This window comes from Cibotium barometz, chromosome 24, assembly GCF_041138505.1.
Source record: "Cibotium barometz isolate CiBa-2024 chromosome 24, ASM4113850v1, whole genome shotgun sequence".
NCBI lineage: Eukaryota > Viridiplantae > Streptophyta > Polypodiopsida > Cyatheales > Cibotiaceae > Cibotium > Cibotium barometz.
The window spans coordinates 2650017-2666576 of record NC_141069.1 but is presented as its reverse complement, the minus strand read 5'-3'; the positions used below and the strand labels follow the sequence as shown (position 1 = coordinate 2666576).

The window sequence follows — 16560 nt, the reverse complement described above, 5'->3', positions numbered from 1 at the left end:
AACTATAAGGCAATGGAGGCAAATAGAGATGCTTCTCTCTCATAAAAGATGGGAAAAGAAGAGGAAGCTAATGCACCTACAAGCAAACCCATCTCAAGCATGAAAGATTCATTACAGCACAAGCAAGCAAGAATGAGAAGAGGAACTCACAAGTATTATATTGCAAGGAAATGATTGTATATTGCTTATTGTCAAAATTGACTTACATAGAAATGAGTAGTTTTCACATTAGATTGACTTAACTTAAAAATGGTCCAACCTCTATTATTAGTCTTAAGCAAGTATGTATATGAAGTCCTTAAGACTTTCCCTATTTCACATTTTATATGAAGTCCTTAGACTTTTCCTATTTCACATGAGCTCAAGGTTGCATTCATATATTACGTCATCATCTTATAAAAGATAAGTGCACAATGGAGCAAGTAAGATGGCAAAGCACCTTACAATATGTTAATCTTACAAGTAATTGCAAACATCAATACTACTGACAAATTGTGTTCTTTTCTCTAACATAGAATAGGTGACTCCTGGGTTAAAGTCTTAACACTAACGCCCACATCTCCATAGACGAGGTTGCATGTTAATCTTACTTTTGTAGAGACATGTAATTTGAGCACCCCTCCCACAACACCCCAAAAAAAAAAGAGAATAGACAAGTACATACATAATTAGCATAAGACAACTAGAAGTGGGTGAGTAAGCAAGGAAACACCTTAATAAATACATAATCCGTCATTCATCACATAATCATCTTATATAACAGAGACTTACCTATTAGAGATCAAATTTTTTGTGCCCATAAACATAGGTTTATATAATAGACATGCATTCAAGCACCACATTTTCATATACAATTCAAAAATATTTTCCATGCTTCAGACCTTTGCAAAACATTTGGTGACAAAGAGGTGCCCACACCGAACGGCAAGGTTTCTTTCAAGTACCAAGCTCCGGAGTGACGGCTTCTCTTCGAAACCTCAAAAAGATCAAAGCCAAACTGGAAGCCATAGGGTTGAAAAAGTATACACTACTCCTCCCGAAAGTCATCAATGCTCAGCACTGAGCAGAATTTATTGAGTCCTACGGTACAAGGACAAAAAACAAGTGAAGTGACATTGCCAGATGGGACCGCCAAGCAGGTAATGATCAAAAAAGATGATATCAAGCAGGCCATGTGATTAACCCCATGACACTTTGGGCATTTACAGACTATGCCCATTCTCATACAAAGCTTTAAAAGAGATAACCAAAGCAAATCCCCCAGAATGCAGCAAAATTTTCAGTTCAGCTGCTTATGCAAGAATGTTGTACAAATGAGATTTGAACAGGCAAGAATGTGATGTAGAGGAACATTGGGTCAAAATCAACTTGTCAGGACACATACATAGGGGCAACAATGCATGAGTGATTATCTCCGAAATGTACCCCAAGAAAAACTCTGATTAACCCGAAAGTGCACCTAACGTTACTCTAATCCTACCTTTAGCCTACCCTAAATCTATTCGAACCTTAACCCTAACCCTACCCCACCTTAACTGAATTTAACACTGAACCTAACGCTGCTCATGCATTACAACATTCAAATTTCTTCAAGATCTACAATCCATGGGTATGTTTTACTAAAGCACCAAGTTACCCTCTTAAATTTCGCCAGGTCCACTCTGTTCTCTTAACCAACGCAGCAGCTATCTGCTTCTTACAAAAGCCTACACTTCCGCCAGATCTGTTCAACCTGCTCTTACGGAAAAAAATAGAAAGGGCACCCAGGTGAAGCAAAAAGAGAGCCACTCGTATTTTTGGAAGAAAAAAAAAACAGAGTTCACATAATAATAACATGCGTTGTGCTGCCTGCCACTCATTCCACATTTTGTTATCCGACTACCCCTTTCACCAACTATGCTATGATGAGGTTAGCTAAGTTGTGGTTTGCAAGAATGAGACCTCACTATCCATACACTTTAAGTATTATATCATATTCCAGGTTGAGGTTGAGGTTGAGGTTGAGGTTGAGAATATTCGCCAAGGTAATGATATTACTATGGCTTGCAAAGGCTAAACAATCGACCTTGAAGATGTTTACATAAATCATTGACTCATTAGTAAATATTCGATACCAAAATAAATCCCCATGATTGAGCAAATCCTTAGCAGTTCCCCAATCAATAACCTAATGACAAGGTACTTCACACACCATTGCTCTGGTCCAACCCATATCCCTACATTCTATCCTCAACCCGTTACCTGCACTAGAGTGCCATCTTAAGGATATGTGGTCTTTTGGCTTGGCTATGATATTGATTCTCTTCGAGCTTGCAAGAAACTCAAAGCTCACAAGAGACACAAGTCTAGCATGTCCAACTCAAGTCGATTGACCAATGCAAAACTAAACACCAATCTATGGACTTTTCTTATGGTCGTGCATCTTAAAACATCAAAAAGTTCACCCCTTCACTTAGGCCGACTTCACTAAATTAGAAGCAAAGGTGCCCCCCAACAGGAAGGAAAACACTGCTTACTCGCACCATCAACTCTAAGCCTACACTGCAGGATAGCCATAAAGTTACAGACGTTTTCATTACTGCTTGAATGACAATCCCCGAGCAAAAAATGTTTAACAGTAACTATAATCCATAACAGCACTACCAATGCCATAAAGCACCCAAAAACCCTGAATGAGACAGAAAACAGTCATGTATGTCTGCCATTACACCTATTCTCCAACATCCCAATACCTGAACAGTTGTGTCAAGACATCTATGATATTGGTACAACCTCACCTACCTCAAGCTGTTCTGACTTGCCAGCTTCAGCTAATGCCTTGGCAGCTGCTTCGCCAGGAGGAGGATGATCAAACTTGCAACTTAAAGCATACTTGCAAGTACCAGTCTTCATATAAAAAGGGCACGACTGCTCCCCCTGCCATTAAACATTTTGAGCTTTGACAACAGGCAGTAGTAAAGGGCACCCAAGAACAACAAATCTCTACAACAGTAACCAACCTACCTCCCGTCTAGGAAAGCCTGCAAGCGTAAGCTTCACGACAGGCTCTGCATGTGTAGGCTCTTTTCGGTTAAGGGGATGGTGAAACTTACAACTGCTTGCAAACTTGCAGATACCCGTTTTCATGTAGTACTGCAAAGAGGTATCAGGTTATTGCTTTGCTAGCAACAGAACTTTATGCAAAACAAGTCAACCATCAACTTACAGAGCAAGTAGCTTCGCCAGGCCTCTGTGGGTAGATGGGAGCCTGTGCTAAACTCGGCAGTCCAAAATCAGATCCTGGCAAGTTCAATCCATAGTCTGGGAGAGCCTAAAAAAGGGTTCAAAGATGGTTAGTTTCCAAGTAGGTCTAATATGATTGGAGAGAAAATTTCATAGAGACGTAATTGAGCAAATGAATGTCACTCACCCCAGGAAATATAGAGAAATTCCCATAACCTCCAGGAAAGCCTCCAAACAGAGGAGCTACTTTTGTTTGGCTTTGTTGTAATGCCACACTTGCTATGCACATCAAAAGAGGCTAGTTACAGACATATGCCGAAGAACTTAATAGTGCAAGATAAAACCTTCTGGTAACCTTGTTGTACCTGGCTTTTCAGGGTGATTAAAACGGCATGCAGATCCAAACTTGCAGCTGGCCAAAAGAGTGCAAGAAATGTCAACGAGGCATCCACAAGCAGGCATGCCAAGGGACAAAAAGTGAAACATGCTCAGAATGCTGAAATGAAATAAAAGATCCAACTTCACGAACATATCTTCACAAGAATCTACTCGCAAAGATTCAAACCAACTCCCTAGACTACATGCTATGATACCCCAACTCTACCGTCTACCCTAAGGACTTATAACATGTAGACAACCAAGCCATCCATTACCAATTAAGACTGCAAAGGCGGAATTCAATAAAAGCCAGAGACACTACCTTCCAGTCTTCATGTAAAAGGCACACTCACTTTCCCCCTGCGCAACAAACAGACAAGATGGCAACGTGCTCCACATAATTGAGAATAACTAAAAACAATTCTTTATCCAACATCCATCTGTTGATCCAAATCTACATATTTTACTGATATACAAATGAAGGTAAAATAATGACGATCATGATCAAAACGCAATACAGTTTGCAAAATATCCTTACAGGTCTCACAGGTAGCCCTTTTGCATTGAAAGTAGTAGCAGGCTTAGCTATTGCACTTGCACCTTCTACCTCTCCATTCAGGCCTGAAGTGGCTATCTTTGCAGCAGTATCATTCACAGTAGTATCACTTGCAGTAACCTCTGCCTTCAAATTTCCATCAGCACTCTCGTCTGACTTATTTTTCATTACAGCAGTTGAATTATCTTCAGGATGGTTGAATTTGCATTTTGAGCCAAATTTGCAAATTCCAGTTTTCATGTAAAACTACATTAAAAACAATAGAAAATGTATAATTTAGAATAATAATTATATTGAATCCTTTAATAGATTAGTGCAATGAAAAGTCATGATGCAGTGGGAGTCAATTTACAAAAGAGATCCAAAAATTCACGTAATGTGGTGATGTTTAAAATTAACTAACAGTGGCCTGTTTCACACATACCCCTGAATTCATGGCATATCGTTGATGCTTGACCCATGCAGAGCATTACGAGAACTAGAAGAGTGTAGAAACTAATGTGATGTGAAAGAAATTGCATACAAGATGATATTAAAAGTAGGACTCAAATTATAGCTCCAAGCATATCTGCACACATCCAATAGGAGCCACACTAGCCGTTCCTAGTAGATAAACAAGTCAATGGGCTTACTGCACAGTCAGGCTCTCCAAAGCGCACAGGTAAAGACTGGGTTTTTGTTGCAGTTGTGGAAACCTGTTGATAATAAGATAAACCCCCCCAAAAAAAAAAAAAAAGGAATTAGGATCTCAAAAACTCTACTGCTTTAATACCAGCCAATAAACAGACAACTGAAAAGCACATTCCAAAGATGACCCAAATTCTCCCCAAAAAGAAAGGGTACATAATCTGCCAAAACTGCAACTTTTTAATCAGCATTCGCTCGTAGATGCTAGCCTTTTACTGATAAACAGTAAAGCATGTATAGCTTCCATCTGGAAGACATGCAAACCATCACAAAAGGAGGAAGAGAAAGATAAAACCAGTCATTTATCAAACCTCCAAGGTAATTTAGGTGAAAGAAAGACTGTTGTGGGTCCTAGTTAATAAAGGGACAAGATCATTGAGTGATGGTGAGGCAAGGGATGCCCATAGATATACGACTGTGATGGGGTAATCAGAGCCTAAAGGCATTGGCCTATGAGAAAGAGCAGACCCCAAATACAATTGCAGCAAAGAACATTCAAAGCAAAATCAGCATGGAGCAAATTTGGAAGTAATTGGGCACAAAACTCTATTGATGCAGAGACAAAAGGAAACCCCACCACGCTACTTGGAAAACACACTAATAGTCAAATTTTAAAAAAACTTTGGTCCAATTATTGAAATTCGACTTAGATTTATTGATAAGTTACTATAAGATGCACAAATACACATTATATTGTCAAGCACCCCAGATTGGCAATAAAATAAAGAATAGACAAATCTGCAAACAAGAGAATAATTCTTCTACTTTTTTTCCGGAAACAAGATCCTTCTATTAGTTAACAAAGAACAGCCTCTAAGGGCCAAATACAAACTCGCCTCCATGTTCAGGCGAGGACCAAAGAACAAAAGGGGAGGAAGGATGCGATTCTCCTCCGGCTGGCCGCTCTATGAGAAGAAGGCTATCTCATACAAGGGGTGGGGGAGGGAATAACCCCACTAGTGGTCTATAGTGCCAAGTGGGCTCACCACCTCTATCTATGAGAAAAAGGCCAGGTCGCCAGAGCGTTAGGAAGGCTTCCTGACGCTTCCGCATACAATCAGAACCACCCTAAAGCTTCCCCCACTGGCCGCGAAGGGTATGAATGATGTCAAGCCAAATGCTCCCGATGGACTCCGCAAGCGGAGTATGGGTGCCTTCGATGGCTTTCTTGCATCGAGCTCTCCAAATGTGCCATGCAGCAGTGCTGCTACAAATCTCCCATCTTTGGCACGAACCAGGAGTCTAGTGACCAGTAGATGGAGCTAGGACTGGCATTGTTGAAATGTGAAGGTGAGAGACTTGACGGAATAGCCCCCCAGTGCCCACCTTCCTCCTCGTATGCGATGACAACCTTAGCCTCAGTGGCCCAAGCAACAGTGCCCCATGTAATAGTACGGGAAGAGGCCTTGTCCATAGTGAAGATGCAAAGAATCCGCTGCCAAACCTGCTGAGCCTTTGGGCAATCCCAAAGACAATGTTGCTAAGACTCCTCGAGGTGGTCACATCTAAGACCAATGAGCCTCTTCCAAAAATCTGAGAGAAAACACCGTGAGAGGCCTTGAGACTGCCAGTGTCCTACTGCTGCCAGAGTGCTCTCGACCTCGGGCATCTAGATCCTATGGCCAAGCCGTGCGATGTATGTGCAAAACGGGGTACCCAGAGTCTCCTCCGTGTCAGCAAGATCACACCCGTGATGGGCCGGCTCTCCCAAATCCATAAACGCCAATTTCTCTCCCTGGCCACCTTGGCCGGAGGTGTGTCAATGTACCACTTATGTGCATGAAATCCAATCATCCTCACCCTCTGTAAGAGGCATCCACTCAACTCATCCAAGGGGGGCTCCGATCTCTCTAATCTGGCATGAGGTCCAATCGAAAAAGTGAGCAAGGCAGAGCTCTCATCCGCGCAATGAACTACCAAGAGAATATCATGCCTTGTAAACACTCCTAGCCACTACGGGGAAATAGGATAAGGGAAAGGGGGTCAACCACTCCGGAGGAATAGCAGAGTCAATGTCGAGACTGAGTCTATCTCTGCCCTTGATCCCAGTCACGACTCTCCTCAGCCTCTGGTGGAAGCTGTTTGAATACAAGCCAATCTCTAAGGGACCTAGTAGGTCCCGTGCTCAACACTCCCCAGGATACATGAGGCCAGGCCCCTAGCATGTGGCCACCAAGTAAACGGATCAAGGTGTTCCAAATCAGTGTGCGACAATCATGCCCAAAAGGGCAAGGGTCCAAGTAGGCCCTCATTAAAAGGCTAACAAGTTTTTAATCTAGTCGACCAAGCTGGCCGACAGGGCCAGCCGACCTGATCAGCTAGGGGGGGGGGGGGGGGGGGGGGGGGGGGGGGGGGGGCTATATAAAAGCTTGTGCGTAGTGCCCCCCCCACCCCCCCCCCCAATCAATCATCATCGGCTCTACCCCCTGCACAGCATACCACTGCAACGGCCCATCTATCAACGCATTCATCATCGATCATATTAACCAACACAATCGAGCTTCATCTTCATGGCGGCCTGCTTCTTCACCATCCGCCATTCAGTAGCAGCGCTCTGCCCACATCATCGAGCTCAACGCAAATCATCACAGAGCATTCAGTTGCAGCAATCCTGCCCCACAGCATACCGCATCAGGCATACATCTTCAGCATTCTACAGCGCAGCACTCTGCCCCTGTCGCTACAGCACTTCCACAGCTCGCCTTGCCCCTCCACCTACATATCCATCCGCCGCCGCCCTGCCTTTTGTGCAGTCTTGCGTTTGCAGCCTTCGACCTCTACATCACTCGGAGTGCCACCGCTGTCCCGACGCAAGCCTTCGTCCTCAACCTTGCTTCATCACCAGTCTACTAATTAGAGGCGCTTCATCAGTACCTCACACAGAGGCTCTCTTGTACTGGATTACATTCACCATTATACATATATTCATTCATTCATTTCATGCTGTGTTGATTTGCTCTAATCTCTCACACATCAAGTTCTTTCATCCCTTTGCCCTCACAATCAGGGGCTGTCGAAGACGCTCCTCGGAGGCTACCGAAACTTGGCTTGGAGGGCTGGCCTGAGGTGATCCCAAGCTCATAATAGGCTGGCTGCAAATTTGTCCTCAAAAATCAGGCTAAAGCCACCCGCCTGCATCTCCATGAAGATCCATCTAGCGTTCTGTGGCCAAGGCCCCCCCAAGCTCGGTGTACGGGCTGAAATCCTCACCAAGAGGAAATCCTTCCATGACTTGCCGCCTAGGAGAAGTCCTCTAACAATCAACTTGCCCAACAAGGCACGGCTCTAAATGGCAAAGTCGATGATGCCTAGGCCTCCTCTGTGGCGCGGCTGTATGATCACTCTCCATGCCACCTTGGCCTGAGCAAGCCTCCCATCGCTGCCCGCCCACTGAAATTTGCGGATCAACCCCACTAAACCTGACCAATGAAGGCCCCGGAGAAGGCCCGGCAAAAAGTAATATACCACATGGTAGCAAGAAGAACCTAGTTCGCCACCACCACTCAGCCGGCTAAGGAAAGCCTCATTGAACTCCAGTATAGAAGCTTTTCTGAATGCTCAAAAGAAGAAATGTTCAGAAACTGTTCACACCCATCTTTGGATTCACTATGAAGGCTTCTTAAACTTTGAGTTCCAACGAATTTTGGGCTCAACTAAGTAGCTTACTGATATTTCGCTTCAATTAGGAGAATATTCCATTTAGTCAATATCCATAATCATATGACCTAAGACCCCTAGCTAAAAGTCTCACTCCCACCTACAGACGGGTGAGCAATTTCTGAAAATTCGATTTGGTTCTTGTTTTGGGAGTTGGTTTTAATTGCTTGGCAACAAGGGTATGGGACGCCAAGTCATCTTGCAACGCTTCTCCAAGGATGTAGCGATGTCTCTCCTACCGACTACGAGTAAGTGTAGAATGACGATTGTCGGACAAGGAGCGAAGCTCATCCGGTACATTCTTTAGCTGCATCCAAAGAGTGAAAACCCATCCTTTAGAAAGTTTCACCACTTCATTCTCACGACCACCATGTCCTTGCTGAAAAGCACGAGCCTAAATAGACTCCAAATCCAGAACACTACGTGCTCGAGGATTATGTTCCACTCTATCCAAACGCGAAGACACATTTGCCGAAAGAGCCTTGTGTTCCTCCAAGGACGCCTCTATGCTAAGAAGCAAATATCTGTGAATCCATGATAAGTTGCCCAATACCAAGGATAAAGGATGATTGCGAGGATTGTAGCCTTTAGTATTGAGGGAGAGTGGGTGAAATATATATTACAGAGGACACCTATACAACAAAAAAACCCAAATAGTGACTTTTCCCAAACTCGAGCTTGTGCACCCTCGGAACCTAGGGGGCTCTACCCTATAGAAGCAGTCAATGCACATGGGTGTCAAAAAAGAATAAAAATAGGCAAGTTCACTAGCCTCTAATACCAATTGTAGAACACATGTGCCTATGTGCAAGGGTTTTCAAAAACAGAAAAGAGTGGGTCGGATATAGCGGGCACCTATACACCAGATAATGACTTTTTCCAAACACGAACTTGTGCACTCTTCTAACCTAGGGGCTCTACCCTATCAAATGAGTCAACGCACACGCATGCCAGTAAAGGAAAAAATTGCACGTTCACTAGGCTCTGATACCAATTGTAGAGCACTTGTGCCTCTGTTCTAGGCCCCTATACACCAGAAAGAACCCCAATAGTCCCGAGCTTACGCACTCTTGCAACCTAGGGACTCTGCCCTATCCAAGCAGTGAATGTACACAGGTGCCAAAAAGGAAAAATTTGGCAGTTCACTAGGCTTTGATACCAATTGTAGAACACTTCTGCCTACGAGCTAGGGTTTTCAAAGATATAAAAGAGTGCGGCAGAATCATACATACAACACACACAACTACTAATCTGTAAGATGTACAAGAAAGAAGTGTTACAACGGTACCTCAAGTACAAAAGATGGCTGAGAATAAAGGTGTCAATTCTCAACCGACACTCTACCTAACTCCTTGACCAACCTGTACTGCAGAGAGATGCTTTGCAAGCTCTTTGATCATTGAGGAATGTAGATGATTATGACGATTTTCCAACATGCATATATGTAGCACCCTAATATGATGGTTGGCAAGCATAAAATGGTGTCAACACGTTCACGGCCTTCCACGTCATCACTTGCCGCATGGCATTTGCGCTGATTGATTGCTCTCGCACTTGCTGCCTGATTGCCCCGCCCCCTATTTCCCGATTCCTACAGGCCAGCCACGTGTACCTAGGGTGAGGCGTGTCACAAGCAGGTACAAGCCATACGGCTAGTCATGTACTAGTTGTATAATAATGCACGCTCTTACTGTCAGTCACGACTAGCTCATGCGATCTAGATCTCACACTCTGAAGTGGTTTCAGATAGAACCTATGGTTGAGAGTTGAGCTGCTAGGCAGATCTCTCATAGTCTCCGTCAATTCATGGCAGTTTTCTTTAATCGAGGTGTAATACAGAAATGCTCAAGACTTACATGGAGAAAGGTCTCATAAGACCAAGAATTTCTCTATATTGTTCACCTATCCTTCTCATACAGAAGAAGGATGGAGCATATGAGATGGCCATGAACATAGTTGCCATACGTTTCAGAAACACTCCATACAATAAAGGGGTAAAATAGTTTATTTTTCAGAAACGTTTTTTATTTTTCAGAAATATTTCTAGAACTATTCATACAATAAAGGGTAAAAATGTGCATGTTTTAACTTGATAAATACAAAAGTACTGCAATTTTTGTGCATACTAACATCTAAATAGGTCTAAAAGAGCTGCAAAAAACACTGAATTCAAAGTAAAACACCATATAAGTGCATGAAACTATAAACATGAAATATGGCCCAGAGTCCATCATCCAAGCTCCATCGCAAATGCCAAGGTATGCTGCATGCTGCATAATGCATCACAAATGTAACAATGTCTGGACTTTGGACTCTGAATACACCACTAAATGTGGTTACAAATAACTGCCAGTTCCAACTGGTAATCAAATGAGTACAAGTCTCAACTTTCAAGTTGAAATCTACTAGGTCTAAGCTAAAATCAAATAGTTGCAAGCACTAAAGTCAGAGACCCTCCTCCTCAAGTCTCAAGATCCTCCATCTTCTATTCCTCACTCTTATTGCCACTGGCGGAGTGCTCTAATGTCTCCCTATCTAGATCTCCTAGTGTAGCACTGATACTAGCCTCTCCAGTAGCAACAAGAGATCGTGTCACTTGAGCCGGAGCCATAATCTCCTCGTACATCATCACAAATATGTCTCTCCTCCTAATGAATTTCTGGAATCTCCTTGAATCTGGTGATGTCGATCTTATCCGGATTCACTTGTCTAGCCTCTATGAGATGCCCCTTCTACTCCAAACGAAGGTTGCAATGGCAGTACACAAGCCACTCCAACTATTCAATGGGGAGTTTGTTCCTCTTCTTTGTGTGGAAGAGGGCTCTCACATGGACCAGAACTGCAATCCTTTGACAGAATTCTCAAGGCAATGCGTCTCTACAAAGCAAAAGCAACACAAGTGCGCAAGCATAAGTGATACTATCATACTAGATAGATCATACAACAGACTGCAAATTGTAATGCACTACAAAATTCTACTTTCTTACCAAGGCTTTGGAGCACCAATGCCTTATTTCTCCGACCAAGACACAAGCTCCAACTATATCTCTCACAGGCTCCAACTGTCTCTCTCTTATAGCCTATGAGACATCCAAACATGTGGCTGCCATTGCAAAAAAGGAAAGCCCAACCCTCCTCAAGCTCTTCATTGAGGTACTACTACTCATTTCAACAAAGAGAGTGCAATATGCGTGCAACGGTGTGGATTGGCCTATGAAACCAATCCCGACGCCGATTCCATATCTCGATGTTATCATGAACTCTACATGTACGTTGTAACATAAAAAAGTTGAACAACTTACAAAAGTCTAGTAAGTTGTTATCAAATGCAAGTATTAAGGCCCAAGAGAGATGTGGTGGTTGGTAGTAGGTACCTCTCTGTAAACAATGTGGTGCAAAGATTGAGGGTTTCCCCAATCTTATCTATGAACTCATAAAGGAGTCCAATGGTGCTACCCTTCCAATCAATGAGCCGGAGAACATTGTACACAGGCTGAAGTGCCTTCACAAGACCATCTGCATCCTACCACCAAGTGTCTCTAACAACCATACAAGCAAATGATATTGCCTTTGGCTCATCTCGGTCCTCCCATGTTGTCCACTCTCGGCATACCATTGTGCACAATAGACCATGCCGCACCTTGCATAGCTTGTCCACCACAATAAACATGTATGCAAATCTCGTTTTGGAGGACTTTAAGAGCTCAAGATCAGTGATGGCCCAAGACATTGCCAACACTTTAGGCCTTTTGTTGACAAAGTTCACCATGCTAGATGCTACCTTGAAAATGCGGCTAACCAAATCAAAGATTTACATCCTCAATTAACAAAAGTTGTCGGGGCCAATATCCAATATGGCTTGGCGTATATGCCTCGTGATAAACTCCCTTGTCACTACAATCCTTGCCATTGATGCATCTATAGCACGAATAGACACGGTGCCTTTGCATGAAGACATGAGAATGTCAAAAATATTTGTCCTCCTCACATCTATCCGCCCATCACAAAGTAATGTGCATCCATAGTTTGTCCATGTAGCCTTCAAAGGCTCCATCTCTATCTCCACGGCATCTTTCTATTGGCGAAACTTTGTGGTGCACAAAGCCCCATAAGATGGACCTTCCCACTCATCACAACCAATCCATGAGACCACTTACATTGCCTTTCTCCATCTCGAAGTCTAGACAATGTGAAAAGACAAGGCAAATTGTATAAATAACTTGGTCAATTCTCGTGTTGCCTCCCTAGTGGCAACCTACTGAAACCCTACCCTCACATTTCCTTTCTTAAACATTGGCAAAGCACTTCTTTGAGCTCGAGATGCCAAGCTAGTACCTGCCCCAACCTCACCTATGACTTGACTTGGCAATGCATGTAGTTCCTGCTCTTCACCACGAGGCCTTTTCAGAGATTCCTCATTCTCTTCTTCAATCATAATACCTGCAACAACTGAAGCTTTTCAAGCCGACAGGTTGTCATAGATGTGTTTTGGCACAACATTATACAGCGTATGGCCCAATTCCAAAACCCTTGGCACCTTAAAAATGTGCCTTAAGCCTCGTAAGGCTTCCATGATACATTTCCAAGCAAGAGTTGCACTTCCACTTGCCTAAACCTCAGTCTTCTCCTTGGTCACATTGTTCCACAGGGGACTTGATGTCCAAGGCATGGTGCATGCTGTAAACAAAAGATCACCTACTTCCTACACAACAAGAAAACATGAAAAATACAAAAATGCAACATTTGCAAGCCAAAAAAAAAAAAAGGACAAAAAATCACCCCACAATAGCAACGCGAAGCTTTAAGTTGCTATGAAGACCATTGGACCAAATGTTTTTTTTTTTTAACATTTGCAACCTTAAAAAATTTAGGCAAAAAGCCTCACACCAAAAAAAAAAAACAACAATTATGGCTGACCAAAAAACCTATGTAGTATAGCAATGTTGCAGCAAAGAAATCGAGCAAAAAAAAACATTTTTCAAAAAAACAAAAATGACTAAAAGTTGGGCAAAAAGCCTCATGGAGAAAAATCAACACTTCATGGCTGAAACAAATTAGGCATACATCCTTTGCAGTAGAGCAATGCTACGGTAGAGAAATTGAGCCCAAAAAAAAAAAACGTTTTTCACAAAATTAACGAGGCAAGAAGACCTAGAGGAGCAATGTGACTAAGGGAGAGCTGTAAGGAAGTAGATTCAACCTGTACAAGCAACAATGAGCTGTACGGAGACATGTTCAGAAGCCCCAAAAAAGGCCGTGCACACAAAACAAGGAACGCGGACAACTACATAGCAAACGACACCTCACATTTTTTATCCATATATATTTTTATTTTTATTATTTTATTTATTTATTTGTATCTATGTATGTATGTATGCATGTATAATATAGTATTTTAGAAATGTTTCAAACAGTTTCCTGCTCTCAGAAACATGTTTCTATGCAACTATGACCCGCGAACAAGAACTTATAACACAGATCTTCATCCAAATATTTTGCCTTGGATCAATTCAATTTAAACAATTGTTTGCAAAGAAAATTTGTCTCCAAGGGAGCAACAACAGTCTTTGGGTGAAGACTTGCCTTAACAACTAGAGATGAAAAGACAAATTGTGACATAGCGGAAGACTTCATGCCTTTAATCGTTGCCCTTAAGCACCCTTGAGAAACCTTAATGCAAAACGCATATGAGAGAGAGAGAGAGAGAGAGAGAGATTGGTTTTCAATATATGTAATATATGTACATGAAAAGGTTACATGTATGCTTGGCCGATGGCCCTCCAAAATATGACTTCTACTTCTATTGATGACTACCTTTGACCAATCTCCAAGAGGGGGAGAGATGATTATGACTGAATTATGACCCTTCTATTTATAGGACTCATCTACTATTGATCGGTCTACTGAAGCTACTGTCGGCCTACTAATATGTGCACACAACCGGCTGCTTTTGGCATTAAATCATCGCTTCACATGTGTACAAGCTGTTGTCCCCAGATCTGGCCAAACTAGACACCAACCAACCTAGGTCTCTCTTCTTTACCTTGACCAAACCTAAACATGCTACCTAATCAAGGATTAAATATGAGGTTAGCCATGTCCACGTTGTGTGCATGTGACATTCCCTCCTATTGAGCTTGATGGGGGTATCCAACTTTCAACTTTGGATGATTGTCATCACCCCCCCTTGACTACGCTAGGACTCCAACTTATCATACTTCTTCCCTCGCAACTTAACTGAAATCCTTGCCATACCTTTGAATCTACTCCATGACTCGCATTGAAAATGTGCATATTGTTCCACTGATGTTCCCTTGCTTGCATACCCATGTTCCTTAATGCACTGAGGATTCACCTAATGCATGCATTACCTTCGTAATGCTTCTTAAATGCTTGCATTTACCTTCCTTGGACATGTACACTCCTTATGACAATGCCCTTGAGAACTACGAAAATGCCCTCGTGGTACAAGTATGACGCCCCTCGGATCGAGGGCGATGAAGGTAGAGTGGGTGTGGCTACTAGTCCTTGCAAGGCTACTCGTCCGAGGTATGGGAACTTCCAATATTCTAATGTACATTATTGGGACCTCTGGTACTTGTTATCTAGCTGCACTTGCGATCTAGTGGAACTCGTGGCGCTCGAGGGACTAGGACCTTTGTATTCCAAGATAATCCCCAATTCCCAAAGCTCTGATACTAATGTAACTCGTGGCGCCCGAGGGGACACACTTGTTGATACCATCAAAGCATAACATTTAAACATGGCCACAGCCTTAACAACACATATCCATCATCACTTTGCATAAAACATAAAAGCTGGACAAAATAACCACAGATGCTGAAAATGGAGCTTGCACATGTGACACCACATTGAGGCCGAAATGGGCCGACCCCCCCCCTTGGAGTATTTTATTACCCAAGGAGAATAATATCATGTACAAGCTTTAAGGGCCTTACTCTCACCACGGGAGATGCCGGATTATCCATATACAAATGCCATAACACATCCCAACAAAGTGGATCAAAGTGAGACAAGTGGCCTCACACTTGTCACTTCAGCTATTGTGTGGCTCTCCACTTGTCATTGTAGCCTTCTCTTGCCATTTTAGCTCATGGGAGGTCCAAATCTATAAATTGGAGCCCTCTCTCTTCATTAATAGACTCTCTTGCTGCACACTAGCCTCTACCACCGTTACAAGCTGCCCTAATGATGGCTACTCTCTTTCTCTCTCTTTTGAAGGCTGCCCATGAAGAATACCGACTGTTGGGGACTGTTTTGGAGGTTTCCATCGTGAAGAAATACATTAAGGCAAGGGTATTTAATAGTTTTATTATGATTTCTAGCCATTGTACTTGTTGTACCATCCCTTGTACTTTCTATACTTGTTGTACCAGCCCTTGTACCGGTTGTACCAGCCACTGTACCTCATGTACCAACCATTGTACTTGTACTTGTACCGACTGTACCAACCACTGTACCTCATGTACCAACCATTGTACTTGTACTTGTATCGGCTGTACCAACCACTGTACCTCATGTACCAACCATTGTACTTGTACCGACTGAATGGAGAGTTGTACTTGTTGCACCAGCTCTATTGCACGAAGACCCGTGGTTTTTGGGGAAGAATTAGTACCCACACGGAGGTATATGGATTATATTGTTGGCTCGGCATTTCTACAGCCTATGTTCTAGCTTGGTTGCCCGTGTAACAAGTGTCAGGTCACTTGTCTCACTTTGGTCCACTTTCTTACCACATGTCCCAATCTAAGAGATGGGTCCTTCCATAAACTTTATCTCTAAAAATATCCCAACTGGTAGACATTCTGTCATAGGTACTTTGCCAATTCTTGGTATCTGCTCAATTCGAGATGTGATGACGCGAACAGAATTTCCATCGGAGTCGGGCCAAAAATAGCAACTCTCCTAAATTTTAGGAGTGTAGTCCTTTGTATTCCATGATAATCCCCCATTCCCAAAGCTTGTACTTTCCAAATATTTAGACATCTTGGAATCCACAAGACCCTTTTCATACTAGGAAATATCCAGGCTGGTGA

At 42.9% G+C, this 16560-nt stretch overlaps 1 protein-coding gene across 2 annotated transcripts in view; it reads right to left on the bottom strand.

Annotated features, from left to right (window-relative positions):
- Window positions 1–683: 683 nt before the first annotated feature.
- LOC147624802 (zinc finger CCCH domain-containing protein 37-like) overlaps window positions 684–16560 on the bottom strand; it is a 29091-nt gene continuing 13214 nt past the window's right edge. For both annotated transcript variants that reach the window (XM_086818030.1, XM_086818031.1), the window contains 9 exons: window positions 4789–4851; window positions 4139–4402; window positions 3923–3960; window positions 3588–3634; window positions 3410–3501; window positions 3206–3310; window positions 3004–3132; window positions 2782–2916; window positions 684–1080 (listed from right to left, as the gene is read on the bottom strand). In XM_086818030.1, coding sequence (XP_086674156.1) covers window positions 1054–1080; window positions 2782–2916; window positions 3004–3132; window positions 3206–3310; window positions 3410–3501; window positions 3588–3634; window positions 3923–3960; window positions 4139–4402; window positions 4789–4851 — 900 coding nt within the window. In that variant the 3' untranslated portion in view covers window positions 684–1053. The remainder of the gene's footprint in view (window positions 1081–2781; window positions 2917–3003; window positions 3133–3205; window positions 3311–3409; window positions 3502–3587; window positions 3635–3922; window positions 3961–4138; window positions 4403–4788; window positions 4852–16560) is intronic.